The sequence below is a fragment of the Marmota flaviventris genome, chromosome 19 (genome assembly GCF_047511675.1).
Source record: "Marmota flaviventris isolate mMarFla1 chromosome 19, mMarFla1.hap1, whole genome shotgun sequence".
Lineage (NCBI taxonomy): Eukaryota > Metazoa > Chordata > Mammalia > Rodentia > Sciuridae > Marmota > Marmota flaviventris.
Genome location: NC_092516.1, coordinates 6,160,875 through 6,180,149, shown reverse-complemented (window position 1 = coordinate 6,180,149; position 19,275 = coordinate 6,160,875). Strand labels below are relative to the sequence as shown.

Genomic DNA, 19,275 nt, shown 5'->3' with positions numbered 1-19,275 from the left:
TTAAGTTCCCTGGGCTCAGTAGGAAGGGAAAGTGCCAAGGCCAGACATGGGAAAGGTTGTAGCTAGGAGTCAGCAGGCCCCTGAAATCAAGGGACAGTGCTGTAGCCAAGACCAGCCCTGTCTTCAGCTCCCGTCTGGGTAAGGAACATTGTAAAAATGCTCTCTTTAGACCAGGGCTCAGGCCAGGCAAGAGCTAAGACATCACCTTAGGCTTTACTGGGTTGATAACTGACTGGGGAAATTAACTAGAAGGGGAAAGCAGAGGAGGGTCCTAGAGGTATCAAGTCATTATGGATGCCCTACCATCACCCTGGGCCTTCACCCTGTGAGAGCCCCTAGTAATGCTGCTTGGCCCACATGGCAAAGGTGTCAGAACTGACTTGGACCCCAGACCAGCTCTGTTGCGAAATCCACCTGTATCTGGGCACAGCACTGATGGCCATTCAGAGACAGAAGCAGAGGCTTATGCTTCTGTACAAAGATTCATTTGTTGGGCTGGGGTTGTGGCTCAGCGGTAGAGCATTCGCCTAGTACTTGCGAGGCCCTGGGTTTGATCCTCAGCACCACATAAAAATAAATAAACAAAATAAAGATATTGTGTACAATTAAAAAATAAATATAAAAAAAATAATTTAAAAAAAGATTCATTTGTTAAGTACCTGCAATGTGCACTGTTAAAACATTCATGGGAGAAAGCCATTGCTCAGGTGTGCCAGGCAGGATGCACATGGAGGATTAGGTCTTGATTTCCTAGGAAGCAGTCTGTAAAGAAACAGGGAAAGTACCTCAAAAATAACTTTTAACAGGTAGGGCATAGAGGGTGAGGTAGCTTCCATCCATCAGTCCTACATACCTGAGTCTGAAACTGAGTCTTGACTTGGGAGCCAGTAGTGCCAAGAAGGCAGGGGATCCTGGTCTCTGTTAGATTTGCTTGTGTCCTTTTCAGAATGAAATTTCAGTTATAGCTCAGGTCTTTCCCTGCCTTGTCACTTGTCATACAGCCCCCAAGCATGGGCTTGGTCCTTCAAGTCAATGCTCAGCCACTCAACAGCCATATTTTAGGTGCCTGTCATGTGCCAGGTACTGTTGTGGGCTCTGGGGGATACAGCAGGGGATACATGCCTTAGGACGTACGTTCCAGTGATAGAAGTCAAACAGATATACCACAGTCATAGGTAAATAAACAAAATAAAGGTATTGTATACAACTAAAAAATAAATATAAAAAAAATAATTTAAAAAAATTCATTTGTTAAGTACCTGCAGTACGCACTGTTAAAACATTCATGGGAGAAAGCCTTTGTTCAGGTGTGCCAGGCAGGATGCACAGGGAGATCAAAGCAAGTTCCGGAGATGGAGTGACGGAGACAAGGTGGGAGGATGTTCCCCCATGGTCAGGGAAGGCCTCTGATGCAGTGACATTGGAGCAGAGGCCTTAATGAAAGGAGGCGATGAACTGCATGGGAGTGGCATGTGGGCCTAGGGAGCATGGCCGTGGAATGTGATGGATGGAGGGAACTAGCTAGGAGCTGAAAGAGGTAGCAGGGGTCATGAGCTTCACAGATGCCATGAGAACCCAGTCTTTTCCCTGAGTGGGACCAGCAAACACTACAGCCCCAGAGAGCCAGGAGTTAGCTCATCCATGAGAAAAACCGGTGAGGAGGTGAGCATGGTTTTGCAGGTCAGAGGTGACAGTGGCTCAGCCTCAGGGAGTGGCAGTGGAGGTACTTAAAGGAGGTCAGGTTCTAGATGTTTCTGAGGGGGAGCCATCGTGTTTTGTTAGTGGGTTGGACATAGGTGCTGAAGAGAGAGGAAGCCGCCTCGGTTGTGGTTGAGTCAACTAAGTGTAGGGTTTTTTGTTTTTTGTTTTCCTGAGATAGGGCTGTTGAGGAGGAGCTTGGAGGGCAGATCAAGAGTTTGGTTGTGGATGTTCTAAGGGTAAGCTGCCTATTAGACACCCATGTGTCAGTGTGGAATAGCCAGTTGAAATTCAGGTCTGTTCAGGAATAGGTCTAGCTGGAGATGGAGTTGGGGAGCCACCCATATGTAGATGGTATTGAAGCCAGGATAGCAGATAAATTTGCTTAGCAGGGGAGCAGGAAGAAAAGAAAGGAAGCAAAGAGGGTAAGGCAAGGGAGACAGAGTAAATGGCACTAGAGCTGGGGGAAGAGGCCAGAGGAGTGGGTTTCAAGGAAGGAGTGGTGATCCTCTGTCAGATGGAGCCCATAAGTCAAGCAAGGTGAGCACTGTGAATCCGTTGAGTTGGAATCCATTGATGAGAGCAGGGTAGGGTTTCTGAGAGCCTCATTAGCCTGTCCATGAGAGAGGAATGAGTGGGATAGTGAGCTCAGCAACTCTCCTAAAGAGTTCAGCCAAGAGGAGGGTGGAGTAACATGAGAGGATGGTAGTGTAAGGTTTCTGTCTTTTTGTTTTTCTTTAAGAAGAAAATTATTGTGTGTGTGTGTATCCGCTTTTAAAGTTGGCCTGAGTTGGTCTCCCTGGGTCCAGATGATGGAGGTGCAGGTGTGCCTTTCACTTTGCTCTTTGCACCCATTTTCTGTGTTGCTTTCCATCACTAGCTGGAAGGAACCAAAACAAGCCTTCCTTCCCTTCCTCCTTGCTATCCATTGGATCTTTGGTGCCCCAGGAGCCAAGCAGTGTCCAGGACTCTTAGTGTGCAGACAGGGGTGCTTTGTGACCAGAGGTGAGCCAACCCCTGCAGCACCAAGCTCAGCTGCATATTGTGTTCAGGTTGCTGGTAGGATGAGGAACCTTGTGGTGTCTCCCAGCCGGCAGTGTCTGCTGAGGCCCCAATGCCTGACTGCAGCACTGCCCTGCTCCTCCGCTGTGTCAGCTGTTGCTGGTTACTGTGCTGTTAATCCTGGTGCTACAGTGAACAGTGAGGCAGGGTCTCTCAGGACAAGGTGGGCTCCCCAGTTGCATTTGTTGCCTTTTTCCTATAGGAAGACTCGGAGGACAGTGAAATTGACATGGAAGATGATGAAGAAGATGACGATGATTTGGAAGATGAGAGCATTGCTCTCTCACCAGCAAAGCCCAATCGAAGGGTTCGGAAACCTGAGCCCCTGGATGAGAGTGACAATGACTTCTGACCCTCTTGCCAAGGGACCCAGGCAGATTAAAAGCCTCAGATTTGTAGGTAAATGGGAAATTAGATGGCAAGGAAGTTAACGTGTATTTTGTTCATTACGCCAGCTTGGCTCATTATTAAGAAGCATTACTTCTTTCTGCTTTATCATCTTGTATTTGTATTCCACAAAGTCTAATCAACAACTGAAGCAAACCCCAAAGATGTTTTTTCTTTTGCCTTCTTTATTTCCTAAACCTTGGGAAATGCATGTGTTCTTAGTAGTTCAAACCCACAGGACAAAACCAGGCTGATAGTGTGTAAGTCTTGGCTGCTGCTGTTATTACACATTCCTCTCAGAACCCAGGAGATCTTGGGTTGGAATTTGGCACAATACTTGTTTTAGGAGTTACAGGGGAACATCTGGCTTGTTAATCACTTGCATAGTTTAGAACATTTACTATATATCAGCTTTTAATTCTTGCCTTTATTTTTTTCTTCTCATAATTTCTTACTCTATCACTGAGCTACATCTCCAGCCTTTTTAATTTTTTTATTTTTGAAGCAGGTTCTTGCTAAGCTACTAAGGATGCTGACATTCCCCTGGGAGTCAGATCCATCTCAGATCAAAATCCCCTCTGTTTCCCCAGTTAAATTTGGGAACCGCAGACCTGGGCTACCCCTTCAGAGATTCCAAACTCCTGCCACAGTGGCGGTTGGGACTCCACTCTCCTTCCTTGGTCTTGTCTAAAGTGTGGCAAGACATTTATCCATAATATAGGGACAAAGACAGTTTCTCTGAATCTCCCAACCCACATGTCTCTTTAGGAGAAGGAGTCAGTTAAGGAAAAATTGCCAATATACATTCATGTTTCTCATTTAAAAAAAAAAACAACCCAGAATCAATGGGCATGGTGGCACACACCTGTAATCCCAGTGACTCCCAAGGACCAGGAGGATTATAAATTCACAGACAGCCTCAGCACCTTAGTGAGATCCTGTCTCAAAAAAGAAAAAAGGCTGGGAATGTAGCTCAGTGGTAGAGTGCTCCTAGATTCAATCCTCAATTTAAAATAATAATAATTAGTTAATTAATTAAGAAAATAAACCAGAATTAAGTGGAGTAGCACTAGAATTTCCCTGTTTGTGAAATAAAAAATGACAGGTGGAGTTTGTTTTTTGCTTTATGGTTGTGGATTTGTTTGTTTGTTTGTTTTTGTATTGGGGATTGAACCCAGGGATACCTTGCCATTAAACTAAACTTCAACCTTTTTTATTTATTTTGAGACAGGGTCTCACTAAATTGTGAAGGACCTTGGTGAATTGCCCAGGCTGGCCTTGAACTTGCAATTCTCCTGCCTCAGCCTCCCAAGATGCTGGGATTACAAGTGTGTGCCACTGTGCCACGGTAGAGTTAGCTTAATATGAAAATCATGGAACAGCTTTCATATATTTTATAATCATAAAGTTAAGATTTCTAAAGTTATTTATCCTGTAATACAATGCATTTAATATCATATTTTTGTATTATTTTTACTTGAAAGTATTATTATTTTGTTTGTTTATATATTCAAGAAAGTTTCACAGGTTAATATAATACATGTAAGTTTTAGGATACTATGTAACAAATATTTTTGTCATCTTTGCTCTTTTTTCCTCTCTTCCTAAATTTTATGTATCTTTCATAAAAAACACTTAGCATTAAGCTAATTTACCTTAATTTGAAATGTTCTGCATTAGCTTGAAGAGGAAATGGGTGGGCTGGGAGCCTGGTGGCTGCTCAGACCCCATGGCTTCTGAGAGGCAGAAGAGTCACTTGTTTTCCAAAATGTCACAGATTTGGCTTACCTGATGACCTGACTTATGTCAGGAAAATTCTGTTTTCCTTCTGGGATATTTCCTTATAATGGGCTTTTTTTGACCCCACATTTTTTATTGGTGCATTGTAGTTGTACGTATGGGATTTGTTGTTACATATTCATACATGCACACAGTATAACAATATAATTTGGCCAGTATCACTCCCCAGCACTTCCCTGGGCTTTTAATACAGATGCAAGCAGCAGCTGCAAAGGGCAGTTTGTAGTTCCACCTCTTCCATGTCATCCTTCATCAGTCGGTTCGCTGACTTCATGCAGAGCCTCACCATGGTGCAACACCACACTGCATGAGCAGGTTCTATAACAAAGAGAACTGCATGTGTTGATCCTTGTCATTAAGTGTTTCAGTCACTGTGACAGATCCTGGAGTCAGAGATGTACAAGTATCTTGTGGCCTGGTGCTTTGAGCATACCTCAGGCCCTGAAAAAAATGGTGAGATTAGGTCAATGAAAAATTAGCATTTTGGTCATTGCTGGCAATTTTTTTACTATATGATTAAAGGACCTCTTAAAATGTTTAAAATATGTGCATTTGCAGAAAATAGAAAGAAATTTTCAAGTCCTCTATTTTATTTTACTTTTTATTGGTGGTAGCCATTAAGAACAAAATCGGGGCTGGGAATGTAACTCAGTGGTAGGGCACTTGCCAAGATGTTTGAGGCCCTGGGTTTGATCCCAGTACCATGCAAAAACAAAAAACATAAGCAGGGACTCCCAATGGGAAATGCAAAGAACTGTTTCCATTTTATCTGGGACATTAAGAAATATGAGATTTCTTTAATTATCATTTTAAATTAATCGATGTCAAATATTTGAAAGAAGGATGTGCCCATTTAGGTTAGCAGCACTCAAGGTAAATATCACAGCTGTTAAAGGGACCCAAGGGCCTCTCAGGTGCTAGGATCCAGGACTTATTGAATTAGAAAGGAGCCAAAGCTTCTACCTCTTACCTAAAACAGAAATCCATTCTCTGGGTATATGAATTAATTCTCTTCTCTACTATTTCTGATGGGGTCTTTGTGGGCCAGCTGGCTTTGGTGTATCTGTGATCACACACTGAACCCTAGCTGTTTCAGATGGCTTGAGAAGAGGGTGTGGTCTGCTTAAAGAGTGAAAGGAGGAGGACTGGTACAAAATGTAATCAGTGACCCTGTCAGTTGGGCCAGTTTGTGGTTAAAGGAATGGCACATTTAAATGATTCAGAGGGAATATTTGTTTTCTAAGGATGTGAACATGTAACACAGAGGAAAGAGTAGTAATAATGTAGCAGTTTCAGGAACGCAATACATGGTCACATGGACTCTGTCCAGCTTTTTGGCCTTGGGATCATTTTGCTATGGATGAGCTTTCTCGGTCCTTGTTTCCTCTATGCACCAAACATTTTTTAGCACTTACTGTTTTCAGCTACTTTGCTAACACTGGAGAATTCAAATATAATTAAGTCTTAGCATCTGACAACCTAGAAAGAAAAAGGATTTAATATTATAATGCAGTATGTTACATGCATGTTAAGAATATTATATACTGTCATGGGAATCCACAGTAAGGAGCAACTATCCTTGCCTGGAAGAGTTGACACAAGATTTCTGTGGATGTCAGATTTGGACTGCATCTTGAAAGCTGAGTAAGTCTCCATCAGACAGACAAGTCAAATGTGGCATCATAGTGAGCCTGAATGTACAAAGGCACAGAGTGGTCAAAAGGCACAGCCTTTCTACAGAGTGATAAGTATTACATTGAGGCTGAAGAGTAGAGCATATGGTGAGGGAGTATCCAAAGGAACTACTCTGTCATGCTAAGGAATAGGTTGTGTTTTGTTCTGTAGGCAGATGGCAACCTGCAGAGACTAGATCTTTCCCCCCAAAAAAATCACTCTGGCAAAAACTAGAACAGAAGACAGCAAGATGGTTAGCAAGCTCTTGGTGATGGCCTCAAGAACTAGGTTCATTTTTCAGAAGGGACCTCAGGAGAACGGACAGGCTTTGAAGACTGTTATCTAGGAAGGGCTGGTGAAGAGGAATGATTGAAGGTGAAGGGGAGTTTTGTTTTGGATGCTTGTTACCTGAGAGATACAGGAAGAATAGCAGGTAAGGAAGGTACATCTGGGTGGTAATAGCATATAATCACTTATGCAAATGGGAAACTTCCAGTTAAACATGATGGACAGAATACATTAATTTACCTCTGTCTTCCTAAAATTCCACTAGAATTTTATATGAGAGAAAAAGAAAAATTTCAAAGGAGGCAAGGTTAACAAGAACCAGAATGGAGTGGATGAGAACATGAAAAACAGAAGTGTTAGAGCTGAGCTGTGACCCAAGGGTCACCTCAAACAAAACTTCCAGAGATTAAAAAAGCCTGAGATGAAAATGTGTGAGATGCAATTAACAGCAGGTGACATGCTGACCCTGAAAACACAGCAGTAGAAACTGCCCAAAATTGAAAATGGGAAAAGGCAAAAAACAAACAAACAAAAAAACCTTTTTCTATTATCAGTGTATTGCCTCAACTCCATATTTACCTTTTCAGCCTGCTCTGTGGTGATGTAATAGAGCCAGACTTTGTAAATGTTTCTCCTTTGCAGCCAGTATGCCATAAAGCCTTATCGGTGGGGTGCTGGGGAGGCTTGGGTGGAAAAAGGGGTTTGCCTTCTAATTTTAAGTTAGGCTTGCTTCAAGTCCCTAGAGGGGCACCCTTTTATTCTCCACAGCTTTGGCCTTTCCGACTTCTCCAGTGCTCAGCTTCTGCAGGGAGTGGCTTTCTCCAGCATTTGGTTGCTACCTTCTTATCTATTCAGCTGAGCTCTCAATTGAGGTAAAAACAGTGCAAACAAGAGGCAATAGAGCAATCTCTTAAAAGTACTGAAAGAAAAAACGGTCACGTAGAATTCTGTACCCAACAAAAATATATCTCTAATGTAAGACAATGTTCACGTCTTCAATTTCCAAATAATGTTCTTTATAGAGAATTTTTTTCCTGCAGATCCAATCAAAGATTTTGCATTAACATTTGTTAGGCCTCTTTAATCTCTTGTTTAAAATAATCTCCAGCCTTTTGTGTTTACCATAACAGTGATATTTTTTAAGAGGTTGGGCTGCTTTTGCAAAATGGCCCCTCAGTTTGGATTTTGTACCATCATTCCTTCATGATTAGGTTCAGATGAACATTTTTGGCAAGAACGCTACATAAGCTGTTATGTCCTAAAGGCAGTGCATCAGGGAATGTGCTGGCCATTTGTCCCTTGATTGTTAAGGTAGCATATGTCAGATTTCAAGTTCCTAAGGCACCTCTCCCCCTTTATAAATAGCAGCATTGCCTCTCAGGGTCAACATCCATGACGACTCTGGATGCCCTTGCTTTTTTTTTTTTTTTTTGGTATGAGGGATTAGACTTAGCTACTGAGCCATATCCCTAGCCCTTTTATTTTTTTATTTTGAGACAAGATCTCACTAAATTTTGCATAGGGCCTTGCTAAATTGCTGAGGCTAGTCTTGAACTTACAGTCCTCCTGCCTCAGCTTCCCAAGTTGCTGGGATTACAACACTGTACCTGGCTGGATACCTGTATTTTAAAAATAAATAAATAAACTTTTTAAAAAATATCTTTATTGTTTAGTTGTAGATGGGCAATACCTTTATTTATCTTTATGTGGTGCTGAGGCTCAAACCCAGTGCCTCACACATGCTAGGTGAGTGCTCTACCACTGAGCCACAGTGGATACCTATTTTTAAATAAATATTTTGAATGGCAGTTACATCTTCTCACAATTATAAGTGATAATCACTTAATGGTCTTCATAAACATTTTTCTTGGTTGGTTAGTTTTTGAGTGCTATGATGTTTGTTTGGATTTTCCCTTTTCAATCCAGACAGATAGCTATGGAATTCTGCCGCATGGAAGCTCAGCTTGCTTATCTCTGTAGGGAAGCCGTACCTACAGGAGAGGCTTTGGAAGCCTAACACAGGATAACAACATCAAGGAACCAGCATTGACTAACAAGTGTGCCAGACTTCAGATAATGTGGCAGACATCATCCTTGTCCAAGAGATCTTACGTAGAGTGAATCAAAACTGGCAGAACCCTTGGAGACTTTTGTCTCCATCTCCAAAATCTTAGAATTAAATTCTTCATTTATCTTCACAAATTTCCTTTAATTTTTCTATGTCTATAAGGATCACTCAAAAGTCTTTCCTTCTTAAGAAAGGGAAGAAAGGTCCCCACTGTCACCCCTGCCAAACTTATGTCCTTCATGGACTTGAAGATGGCAACTCATTCCAGAGAAAGGGATGATTTTTTTCATCAGATGAAGGGGAAAAAAGGGTGTAATTTTGGGGGGGGGGGGGGGGGCGGTGTTAGTACTGGGAATTAAACCCTGGGCTTCATACTTCTAAGTAAGTGCTCTACCACCAAGCTACCTCTCCATCCCTTTTTAAATTTTATTGTGAGTCAGAGTCTTGCTGACTTGCCCAGGCTGGCCTCAAACTTGCCATCCTCCTTCCTTAGCCTCCCAATTAGCTGGGATTACAAGATTATACTACTGTACCCAGCTAAATTTGTTCAAAGTTGGAACTTTTAAATACTTTGGATATAAATAACGTGGAACCAACTCCCTACATTGATGAACTTTGAGACTTTTGTCCTCAAGTCCCTTGGTAGCAGCTCCTTCTCTCTGCCATTGCAGAATTTCCATCCACCATCGTCAGGACTTGCCCTGGACTAGGAAAAGGTGCCTGAGACCTTTTTCCTCTGTGCAGGAGACCAGCTCTTGTACTGGGTCAGCAGCATTCCCAGAATGCAGGATTGTGACCAGAGATCACTTTCTGTTCAGAAGCTTTCATTCTCTGGAATCTGTCCATCCTCTCCACCAGTGACTGGCTTTGCTCACATCTTCACAGTGCATGAGGGAGCTTTGGTCTTGATAGCTTCTGAGATCATCCTGGCACCAGAGTCCCCAACTTGATTTCCCTGGAGACTAGAATAGAGAAGGGTTAGGACAGGGCTCAGTACCCACCGTTCCCTTGAGTAGAGCAGTGGTCACCATAGCAACTGAGGAACCTTTGTGCTTCCACAGTCCCTCCCACAGATGAGTCTGTAGCTGGCTCCTCCTCAGAATGCATTCCCCTGTGGAGCTGCTGGGAGGCCTGGGCACTGGTTCCCAGAATTGAGCTAAAGGCAGGGCCTGACCTGGGATCAGTTCTGAAGGTGGGGCAAAAGTGGAAAGAGCCAGTGCTAGTGAAGCTACTCACTTGATGTGCTGCAGCCCATGGTTCCCAGACAGAGCACTGGCAATGCATATGGCCCCATCCATCCCCAAGGAGTTCTCTTGAAGACTAGGCAGAGAAAAGATGGAGTCACTACAGTGAGTCATCAGGACCAGAGAAATGCCTAAGGAGACATTACCTTATTGGGGGCAGGGAGGACAAGCAGTTCTGGGTTTGACTTGTTTGTAGGTGCCACAACTGTGAGATGGCATTTGACCATGATGGTGTCTGTCAGCAGTCAGGTTGCCCCACCCAAGACCCTAAGTGCAGATTTTAAGTGATTTCTGACTTAAGCAGAAGGAACAAAGCCACTGACAAAGGATATGGACTTTAATAGAGGAGTAGCTAGAGGAAATCGGGAGCATTTTAGCTCACAGGGAAGATCCAGCACAGCAGTATGCTGCTCCAGGACACAGGCAGGTTTGACAGCCACTCACTTAAGCCTTCGGAGACTGGAGTTAATCTTCAGTGAGCTGGCCAAGGCCTTCGCTCCTGCCACTCCAATGGCATTTCCTCGTAAGCTGTCAGGAAAAACAGGACACCTAAGGTACAGGGACAGGCTGAAAAGTGACAATGGCACCTCTCCAGGTGGATGTGGGGTTACTTGGACTTCGGCAATCACTGGAGGTGAGGGTTGCACCTTCCTCACTTTTAGGCACTAGAACCAGGCTGCGCTCTAGGGAGCAGGACACATGAAGGGGGTTGAGGCCAGCCCAGGCTTGGGTGCTTTGTTGGAGTCCTTTCCTTTTCCATTTCCAAGAAAGGCTGGGCTGAGATGGGCAATGCAGCACTCCATCCAGCAAGTGACCAGTGCACTTAGCCTCACAGGGAACCATAAGAACAGGGATGACCTGGACACACCCAAGAGCTTCATGGTGCTTAAGCTCCCTCACCAGGGGTTGGACCTTCTCAGAGACCAGAATCCATTGCCACTGCTACCACGGAGACCTAAACAGGGGCTCCACACATGTTTAGCCTGGGCAAGGCCAACCCAAAGAGCAGGACAAACTAGTGACTCCAGGAAAAAGGCAGGGAGTGGGAATAGAGACGCTGGGGTACACATGACCTGAAATACTGAAGATCATCTGTGAGTTTCCATGTCAATTGGTATCCACTATGAATCCATAGCTTGATTTCTTTGAGCAAAAGACTTGCCGGAGACAGGAATACTCACTCAAGAATCTCCAGCGTTCTGTTCACAGCCAGGGCTTCCCCCAGCGCCTGGGCCCCTTGTGCACCAATGGAGGCCACCTGGAGGCTACAAGAGGAGGGGCAATCAGTGCAAGCAGGCAAGGCCTCCCTCCAAAAGGTCCACCCTTCACGGGGAGTAGAAGTGGAGAAACAGCATTGCAGATTGTTGGTCTATGACCTGTCCAGAGAATACTACTGCGTCTCCCACCTACACCCTGATGCCTGAGACGGAGATCTGGACACAGGGTGCAGAAAGCAGAAGCAATCTCCTGGATTTACTGGAGGAGGACACATGGTACCCCTAATTCATGCCTCTAGGTGTTTGATTTCCCAGTTACTGATAATCAAACACACCTTTCTTGACTGTAAACAAAGATGGCGGGCAGCATGAGAGGATGGTGAAGGAGCTGGGCTCCTGGGCTCCTGGCACCACAGGGACTTACTAGAGAGCAGTGAGGGCTGTGTTTGCCTTTAGCGCACTGGCCACCGCAGAAGCTCCCTCATCCCCAATGGCGTTCTCCTGTAAGCTGAACAGAGTGACCTCTTCAGGCACAGAGGGATGGGCCAGCACTGTAGCAAGGACCTGCTGTGTTTGGGCCTTCCAGATTCAATTCAGACCACACATCAGCCACGAACAAACCATCAGAGTCCAGGAAAGAACACATGGGAATTGCTGATAACAAGGGTTCGGGACCAAAAGGGGAATGCTTTTCAAAGCCAACCAGAAACTAACTCAAAGCTCTCAATCTCCAGACCATTCTTTCTGATTAGGGTTTTATAACCACCATTCTTCAAAATTCAAGGAAAATAGCAGGCACTGGCACGATAAATGACTTGAGTTTAGGTCAAGTGGATATGGCATGTAAAGTGATCAGTCTGCATTCATTATATTTGAGCATGCCCTGTGTGCTGGATATGTGCAAAGCAGGAAAGGCAATTCTACCCTGTTGGAACTCAGATTGGAATTTGCAATTAAATGAGTAGTTTAGCTAAGTACAGCTGCAGGGAAGGCCAATGGAGTCTCCTATCCCAGTGTGGTACCCCAGAGACAGATCTGAACCAACACAGGTAATGAGGGGTGAGGAGGGCCTGGCACCTCTGAGGAGCCCAGGGAAATTGAGCTGAGTTCCTGGAGTGGTGAGAAACAAAAGACTGGGGAGAGCTGAGGTTGTGGCTCAGAGGTAGAGTGCTTGCCTAGGACAGGTGAGGCAGGTGAGGTCCTGAGTTCGATCCTCAGCACCACATTAAAAAAATAAATAACAAGTAAATAAAGGTTAAATTAAAAAAAGAAAAAAAGACTGGGGAGTGTGAAGGAAATAGATCTTTCCAGGCCTCGTAAGCCATGCTGCAGGGTAACACTTCACTGCAGGCACTGGACAGCACTGAAGGATCTCACCCAGGTGGGGACACTGTTCAGCAACCTGAGGGGATGGCCTGGATGTGGAGGCTGCCAGGGAAGCAGGTGAGTAGGGATGTGGCCTGGATGCTGGCAGTGGAGGGAAACGGAGGGGAGGGACACCACGAGGGAGAATGGACAGGACTTGGAGATGAGCTGGAAATGGAGGAAGGAGCAAGTGTGGTGCTCTGGCTTGCACAGTAGCTTGTCCCAGGAGCCGGATGGGAAACCAAAAAGGCTTGTGGGAAAGAATGCAGCATCCTGCTCTACCTGTGGGACACTGAGGGGACAGGCCAAGGTGTGAATTCCACAGGACTTAAGAGAGAGCTGGAATGTTGATGTGGAGGTCATTGGAATTCTCAAGGCAGTGGGAGCCTTAGGAGAGGAGGCAAACTCAGAAAAGGAATGTCATTACAAGGGCCTGGGCCAGAACCCCAAAGAGCCCCAGAATCAGAGTGGAACAGAAGAGAAGATTGAGGAGGACCATCCAGAGAGAGAGTATCCTGGAGGCTGAGGGAGAATTGTCAGGGCGGAAGCAGATGGGGCTCAAAAAAAGTCACAAAAGATCACATGTTGTATGATTGGATTTATGTGGAATGATGAAACGTCTAGATTAGGCAGATCCAGGGGACAGATAGATTCATTTCTGAGGGATGCAGGGAGGAGAATGGAGAGTGCTGATGGGTATGGGTTTCATTTTAGGATGAGAGAAATCTTCTAAGATGATCTTGGTACTGGTTTTACAATTTTGTGTGTGTGTGTGTGTATGTGCTGGGGATTGGATCCGGGGCCTGGATCATGGTAAGCACTCTACCCCTGAGCTCCCCAGCACACCTGTGTTTATTGTACATTTCCAGGTTCATCCATGTTGCGGTTGCACCGTGTGTTAGTACTTCATTCCTTACCGTGTGTTAGTACTTCATTCCACCATAGTTCTGTTGTCTGAGGATCAGAATATATTTGTGTGCATGTACACATTTTATTTGGTATAAATAAAATGGGCAAATTTTATGGTATGTGGATTATGTCCCAGTAAAACTGCTATATATCTCTATATAACAGATACACAGATATTTTTAAACAGGTGAGTCCTGAAACAAGCCCGCTGGTCTTAGGGCAGAGATAGCTCTGTACCACCAAGGGTCATCCATTCACCAGCCTTGTGCCGGGTATCTGAGGTTTTAGACCTCCCTGCTTACCCCACCTCCCCTTAGTCCCTGCAGGCCACACTTACTCTAAGCTGGTCAGGCTGCTGTTGAGCAGAAGTGCTTGTCCCAGGGCCCTGGCAGCACTGGCCTGGATGAAGTTCCACTGCAGGCTAAGCAGACAGACACATGAACACGTGGCTCAGGGGCAGAGCCAAGGAGGCTCCAGAAGCTTCTAGAGGATCTGATAGCAGGGTGAGTCCAAGAGGATTCCTGCTGCTCCCCTCAGGCTTAGTTCCCAAAGGGTCAGCATGCATTCTATTAGTGGTGACCACAGGGACAAGCTTAAATATTCTCCAGACAGTCCCTGCATAAAGCATGGCTTCCCAGGGCATCATGGTGGCATCCATCTCCCACCATAGTTCTGTTGTCTGAGGATCAGCCTCAGGAATCAGAACCATGGAGAGGGGGCACATATTACTTGAAGATGGGCAGCCTGGAAAGCCCCTGAGACCCAGGTGAGGGTGTCCCGAAGCCAGGCTTGGTCTGTGGCCCTTTGGGAGTAGTCCTGCAGCTCTACAGAGGGGCATGGTGTGCTGGGGTGGGGCACAGACTCACTGAAGGGACTTGAGGGTGTGGTTTTTTCCCACTGCTACTGCAATGGCCTGGGCACCCTGGTCATGGAGGAGGTTGGCTGTCAGGCTGGGAAAAGGGAGAAGAAACGAGTGAATGGGAACCTGTCCTGAAGCTGCCTGTCCCTGGTCACTGGGGAGTTCTACCCACTCCCCCTCTTCCCAAGGACCACCCAAGTCTGTGCTGGTATTAATTATTTGGCTCATATCTGTGAGAACTTTGGTGTCCTGGGGAGTGTCGTACCAAATCCTGAAAACAACCCAGGGGCAGGTCCCAGGCTCAGCTCAGTGGGTGCAGTGACAGGTCACCTGGCCAGAATGTGGTGGAGCTGCCCTGGGGGGTTGCTTCTCAATACTATGACCCCACATCAACTCTTGAGTCCCCTCCCTTCGGCTGGTTCATCCCCAGTGGAGACCAGCAGAGTATCTCCCTGTCGTCAATTGTGTCATTTATACCACAATGTAGGGGAGGGCTCGTGTGAGGGTTGCCACCAGTCACCAGGGCTGCCTGTTTCCCACCCAGGTCCTTCTTAGCCTTGTAAAATGGTGAGGGTACTGAGGGCCTGGCCCATTATAATGGTGCCCACCAGCTCTGAGCTCTGGGTGGGCGAGGAGGCTGTGGCACAAATGATCCCAAGGAGGCACAGTCTCTACCCCCTTCCCCACACCCTCCCTGACCCCATCACGTACTCCAGATGTTTCAAAGTGCTGTTGATGCAGAGAGCATGAGCCAGGGCCTGGGCTCCCTCAGGACTGATGGAGTTTTCTCGAAGGCTAAGAAAGAAAGGGAAGACCCTGAGCTTCCTACGAGGCAGGTGAGACCTCTAGTGGCAGATACACCCAGGTTTTATGAAGCTTAAGAAACCTCAGGTGGATCCTGGGCCAAACTAGAGGTAACTCCAGCCTTACTATCCAGAGACATGGAACTGCTGGACAAGGCGGATGGAGGTCAGAGACTGAGAGCAGAATGCACTCAGGGCTGGCATTAGCGGGGTTCTGGCAGGGAAGAGGTGCTGGCCGAGGTATGAAGGAGCCAGTTCTAGCAAACCAGGGCTCCAAGCAAGGGCTGCCAGCCAGGTGCCCCCACTCAGGACTAATGACCATACAAGAACGTCCAGGAGGAAGAGGATAGGATGACAGGACCTCAGAAGTGTGAAGGGCAAGAGGCAGGTGAGCATGTTGGGCACCTGAAGGGCTTGCCCATGGGTACGGAGCAGCAGAGCAGCCCATAGGGCCATAACTATCTCCTGCCCTCAAGAGGAGCAGGGTGCCCAGTTTTCAGAGCCAAGCCTGCCCCAGCCACAGATTTCCCCATAACATGCTTCCCAGCACCAGCTCTTCTTTCCAAATCCCAGAGTTCCTTGCATAGCCTCTGGTCAAAAGGACACCCTGGGTGGGAGGGAATCCAGGACTTACTTGAGGCTGAGGAGGGTCTGGTTGACACCAAGGGCCTCCATCAGCATGGCCACTCCCGCATCACTGATGGAGTTGCTCTGCAGGCTGCAGACAGAATGTGGCGTCATGGCTGTCCCAGGACCCAGAGAAAGCTGTCCAGTCCAGCCTGAGGCCACAGGCTCTGGGTTGGGGAGGCCTGGAGATTGCTGCTCTCATCCCTCTTTCCTCCCATTGCCCTACCTTCTAGCCCCTGCCAGGTCAGGGTAGGTAGGTTTAGCACAAGCACCAAGGTCTAGACTCTGCCTTGACATGGGTGGCTCCACATGTCCTCAGAGGAAGGCACGTTGCTTCTGCAGCCCAAAGAGTATGGTACAGCAGTCACTCAGCACCCCCTGCCCAGTCAAGGCTGTGGCAGCCAGCTCCCTCCTCATCTGTGCACTTATCAAGAGCACTGGGAACTTGTTCTGGAAACTAGAGGTAACCCCAGCCTTACTGTCCAGAGACATGGAGTTGATGGACAAGGAGGGCAGAATGCACTCAGGGCTGGAATTAGCAGGATTCTGGCAAGGAAGAGGTGCTGGCTGGCAGCCTTCTTCTGGCACTACCAGCCAGCCATCTGCTAGATGGAGAGCCCGGGAATGATTATCACCCCTGGAAGGTGTTCAGGCAGACTCACTCCAGGCTCTCCAAGCCCTGGTTCACCTTTAGGGCCTCAGCTAAAGCCTTGGCACCTCCATCACCAATGCTGTTACTGGAGAACCTACAAGAGAGAGACATGGGTGAGCCCGCCTCCTGCAGCAGCTGCACAGAGCCAGACCTGGGCATCAGGGCCCAGGGAAGCCTTCAGGGGAAGCAGCCTCTTCTGTCTCAAGGGTGCCCAGGGCAATTTGCTCTGCTTGGGTCCTGTTAATCTGTAGTCTTTGCAAGTGACCCCCTATCCCTGTAAAAGATCAAGGTAGCAAAGTCCTTCTTGACTCCCTGGCAAGGGCAGGAGGTCAGTGTCGACCCTTAGTGAGAGGTTTTGGTGGTACTTTAATGTGAAGTTTACTAAGAAATGTACCAGCTGGGAAGGCAGTAAGCATGAGCCTGAGAACGTGAGCAGTCACCCCATCCTGGACATCTGGGTCTCCACTCTTCTGGCCCAGTGCTTTGTAATCAAAAAGCCAGCTGTCCTGCATCTATCCATTAGTCCATCCATCCATCCATCTATCCATCTATTCACCATCCTCCCATCTTCCCTTCCAATCATATTCCCATCTCTCTATTCATGCTTGTGCCCACAAATATTTAGGATGGTTGGTCTTGTGCTGGGCATTGAGAATACCAATTTGGCCCTTCTGTGTTTCTCACATGAGCTCCTTCAGACTCCTGTTCTGCCTCAAGGCTTCTGCCATCCGCTGGGCTCCCGCGGGCCCAATGCTATTTTTCTGCAGGCTGTGGGAGACAAGAGGGGTCCATCAGCAAATCTGACCACAGCTATTGCCAGGCCAAGGACAGTCTAGGTTCAGGGCAAGAGGTAGAGAAAAGTTGGAGCATGTCTCCATTTGTACAGCAGTGGGAAGGGGTCTCAGAGGGTCTGGTGATGTTTTTATGTGGGAGAACAAGGGACAAGAGCAGCTGGGGCCTCCCATGTAAGTGGCAATCAGTGGCTGCTGATAGAGCCAGCACCTTCCTGCATGGGGGACCTACATGCACAAGACCTGCTGGGCCCTCATCTGTCAGTCTTCCATCTAGACCAGCCAGTAGCCTGCCCCCCCACCTTGAGAACCTCTGGGGAGAGGGATAGGAGGATCAACAGGACAGAGCCTCCTACATGAGGCCGAATAGAGCCTTAAAAAAAAAAAGTAATCTTCCAAAAAGAAAAGAGACAACCACCACTCTCTTAGAGGACACATGAGGTTGCAAGTACTCTCTGTCCTGTTGAGAAATATGCAAGTCTCTTTAAGAGCTCAATCAACTTCCTGCCCATTTCACAGCCTAGGAATGTCTTTCTCAGGGTCTCTGTACAGGTAAAAATCTAGCAAGGGATGGTCCCTGTCTTCCTGCTTCTGTGGGAATTAGCCTGGGCACCTGTTGTGAGTACCTGCTTGTCATAAAGACAGAAAAAATTTTATTTTTCCCTTAGATAAAAGCAACTGGGGAAATAGATGATCACCCCCAAATTATTTGGTGACTGTAGGATAAGCTGTAAGTGACAAATGGCGTCATCAAGCTACTTAGGAGACTGAGGCCAGAGGATTGCAAGTTTGAGGCCAACCTGGTCAACTTGGCAAGACTCTGTCTCAAAATAAAAATAAGAAGAGCACTTACTTGGGGCTGGGGCTGGGGCTCAGTGGTAGCGCACTTGCCTGGCATGTGTGAGGCACTGGGTTCAATTCTCAGCACCACATATGAATACATAAATAAAATAAAGGACTATCAACAACTAAAACAAATATTTTTCAAAAAGGCTAAATGAAAAAAAAAAAGAGCACTTGCTTAGCATGCATGAGGCCCTGGGTTCAATCCCTAGTACTAAAAAAAATAATAATAATATTAATAATAATAATGTGTTTTCTTATAAGTTGTCATTTATCTTGAGAGTGTAAGGGATGGGTCCTATCTGCTGGGCTGCAGAAAAGGGCTGCAGCAGATTGCCTACAATGTGCACTGCAGTCCTGAATGCTTATTCAACAATAAGACTGTTGTGTTCGTTCCTGTGTTTGTGGAGAGGGCTTTCTGGTTTGACAAGAGGTTTTATTTCCAATAATTTCCCCACATCTATTCTCTGGAAAAGCAGTGAGCATCAAGTTATCCTGGGGCCATCCAGAGGGGTCAGAAAGCTTCAGCCTCACCCCATCCATTTCTCCTTGCAGGAAAAGAAGGGGCCAAACAGGAGAGAGGGGAGGTGGGAGAAGAGAGGGGAGATGTGTCCACTCACTGCAGCAGGGAGAGGGTCTGGTTGGAGGCCAAGGCCTCTGCCATGGACCTGGCACCATCATCCTTGATCATGTTGCTCTGGAGGCTGTGGAGGCAGGAAGGAGTATATTGCTGATGGAGCACAAGAGAATTCCTGGTGTGGCCTGAGCTCCCTGCAGTGGAGGCACCTCCACAGGGTACCTGCTGAGAGGGCAGCAGCTGGCCTTAGTGAGAAGAGGCCCTGACCATTATGTGCCCTCCTCACTGCCCACTAGAGTCAGCCCTTCCTTCACTGGTTCCAAGCCCATGCCTACTAAGTGAGAGCAAGATGCCCATGCTTCTGTCAAACAATAACAAAATCATCAATAGCCCATTGCACCTAAAAGCCAC

At 46.7% G+C, this 19,275-nt stretch overlaps 2 protein-coding genes across 12 annotated transcripts in view; one reads left to right on the top strand and one right to left on the bottom strand.

Moving 5' to 3' along the window:
- Cluap1 (clusterin associated protein 1) overlaps positions 1 to 8,568 on the top strand; it is a 34,939-nt gene extending 26,371 nt beyond the window's left edge. For 6 of the 8 annotated variants that reach the window (XM_027940754.2, XM_027940757.2, XM_071605537.1 and 3 more), the window contains one exon: positions 2,963 to 4,257. In XM_027940754.2, the coding sequence (XP_027796555.1) occupies positions 2,963 to 3,112 (150 nt within the window). In that variant the 3' untranslated portion in view covers positions 3,113 to 4,257. Of the gene's footprint in view, positions 1 to 2,962; positions 4,258 to 4,378 lie in introns of those variants that run through there. The other 2 variants (XM_071605536.1, XM_071605535.1) reach the window with 2 other exon arrangements.
- The window catches only part of Nlrc3 (NLR family CARD domain containing 3), a 29,023-nt gene continuing 18,300 nt past the window's right edge, over positions 8,553 to 19,275 (bottom strand). For 2 of the 4 annotated variants that reach the window (XM_027940535.2, XM_027940538.2), the window contains 12 exons: positions 18,908 to 18,991; positions 17,338 to 17,421; positions 16,664 to 16,747; positions 16,009 to 16,092; positions 15,283 to 15,366; positions 14,579 to 14,662; positions 14,050 to 14,133; positions 11,863 to 11,946; positions 11,403 to 11,486; positions 10,666 to 10,749; positions 10,214 to 10,297; positions 8,553 to 9,939 (listed from right to left, as the gene is read on the bottom strand). In XM_027940535.2, the coding sequence (XP_027796336.2) occupies positions 9,849 to 9,939; positions 10,214 to 10,297; positions 10,666 to 10,749; positions 11,403 to 11,486; positions 11,863 to 11,946; positions 14,050 to 14,133; positions 14,579 to 14,662; positions 15,283 to 15,366; positions 16,009 to 16,092; positions 16,664 to 16,747; positions 17,338 to 17,421; positions 18,908 to 18,991 (1,015 nt within the window). In that variant the 3' untranslated portion in view covers positions 8,553 to 9,848. Of the gene's footprint in view, positions 9,940 to 10,213; positions 10,298 to 10,665; positions 10,750 to 11,402; positions 11,487 to 11,862; positions 11,947 to 14,049; positions 14,134 to 14,578; positions 14,663 to 15,282; positions 15,367 to 16,008; positions 16,093 to 16,663; positions 16,748 to 17,337; positions 17,422 to 18,907; positions 18,992 to 19,275 lie in introns of those variants that run through there. The other 2 variants (XM_027940537.2, XM_027940539.2) reach the window with 2 other exon arrangements.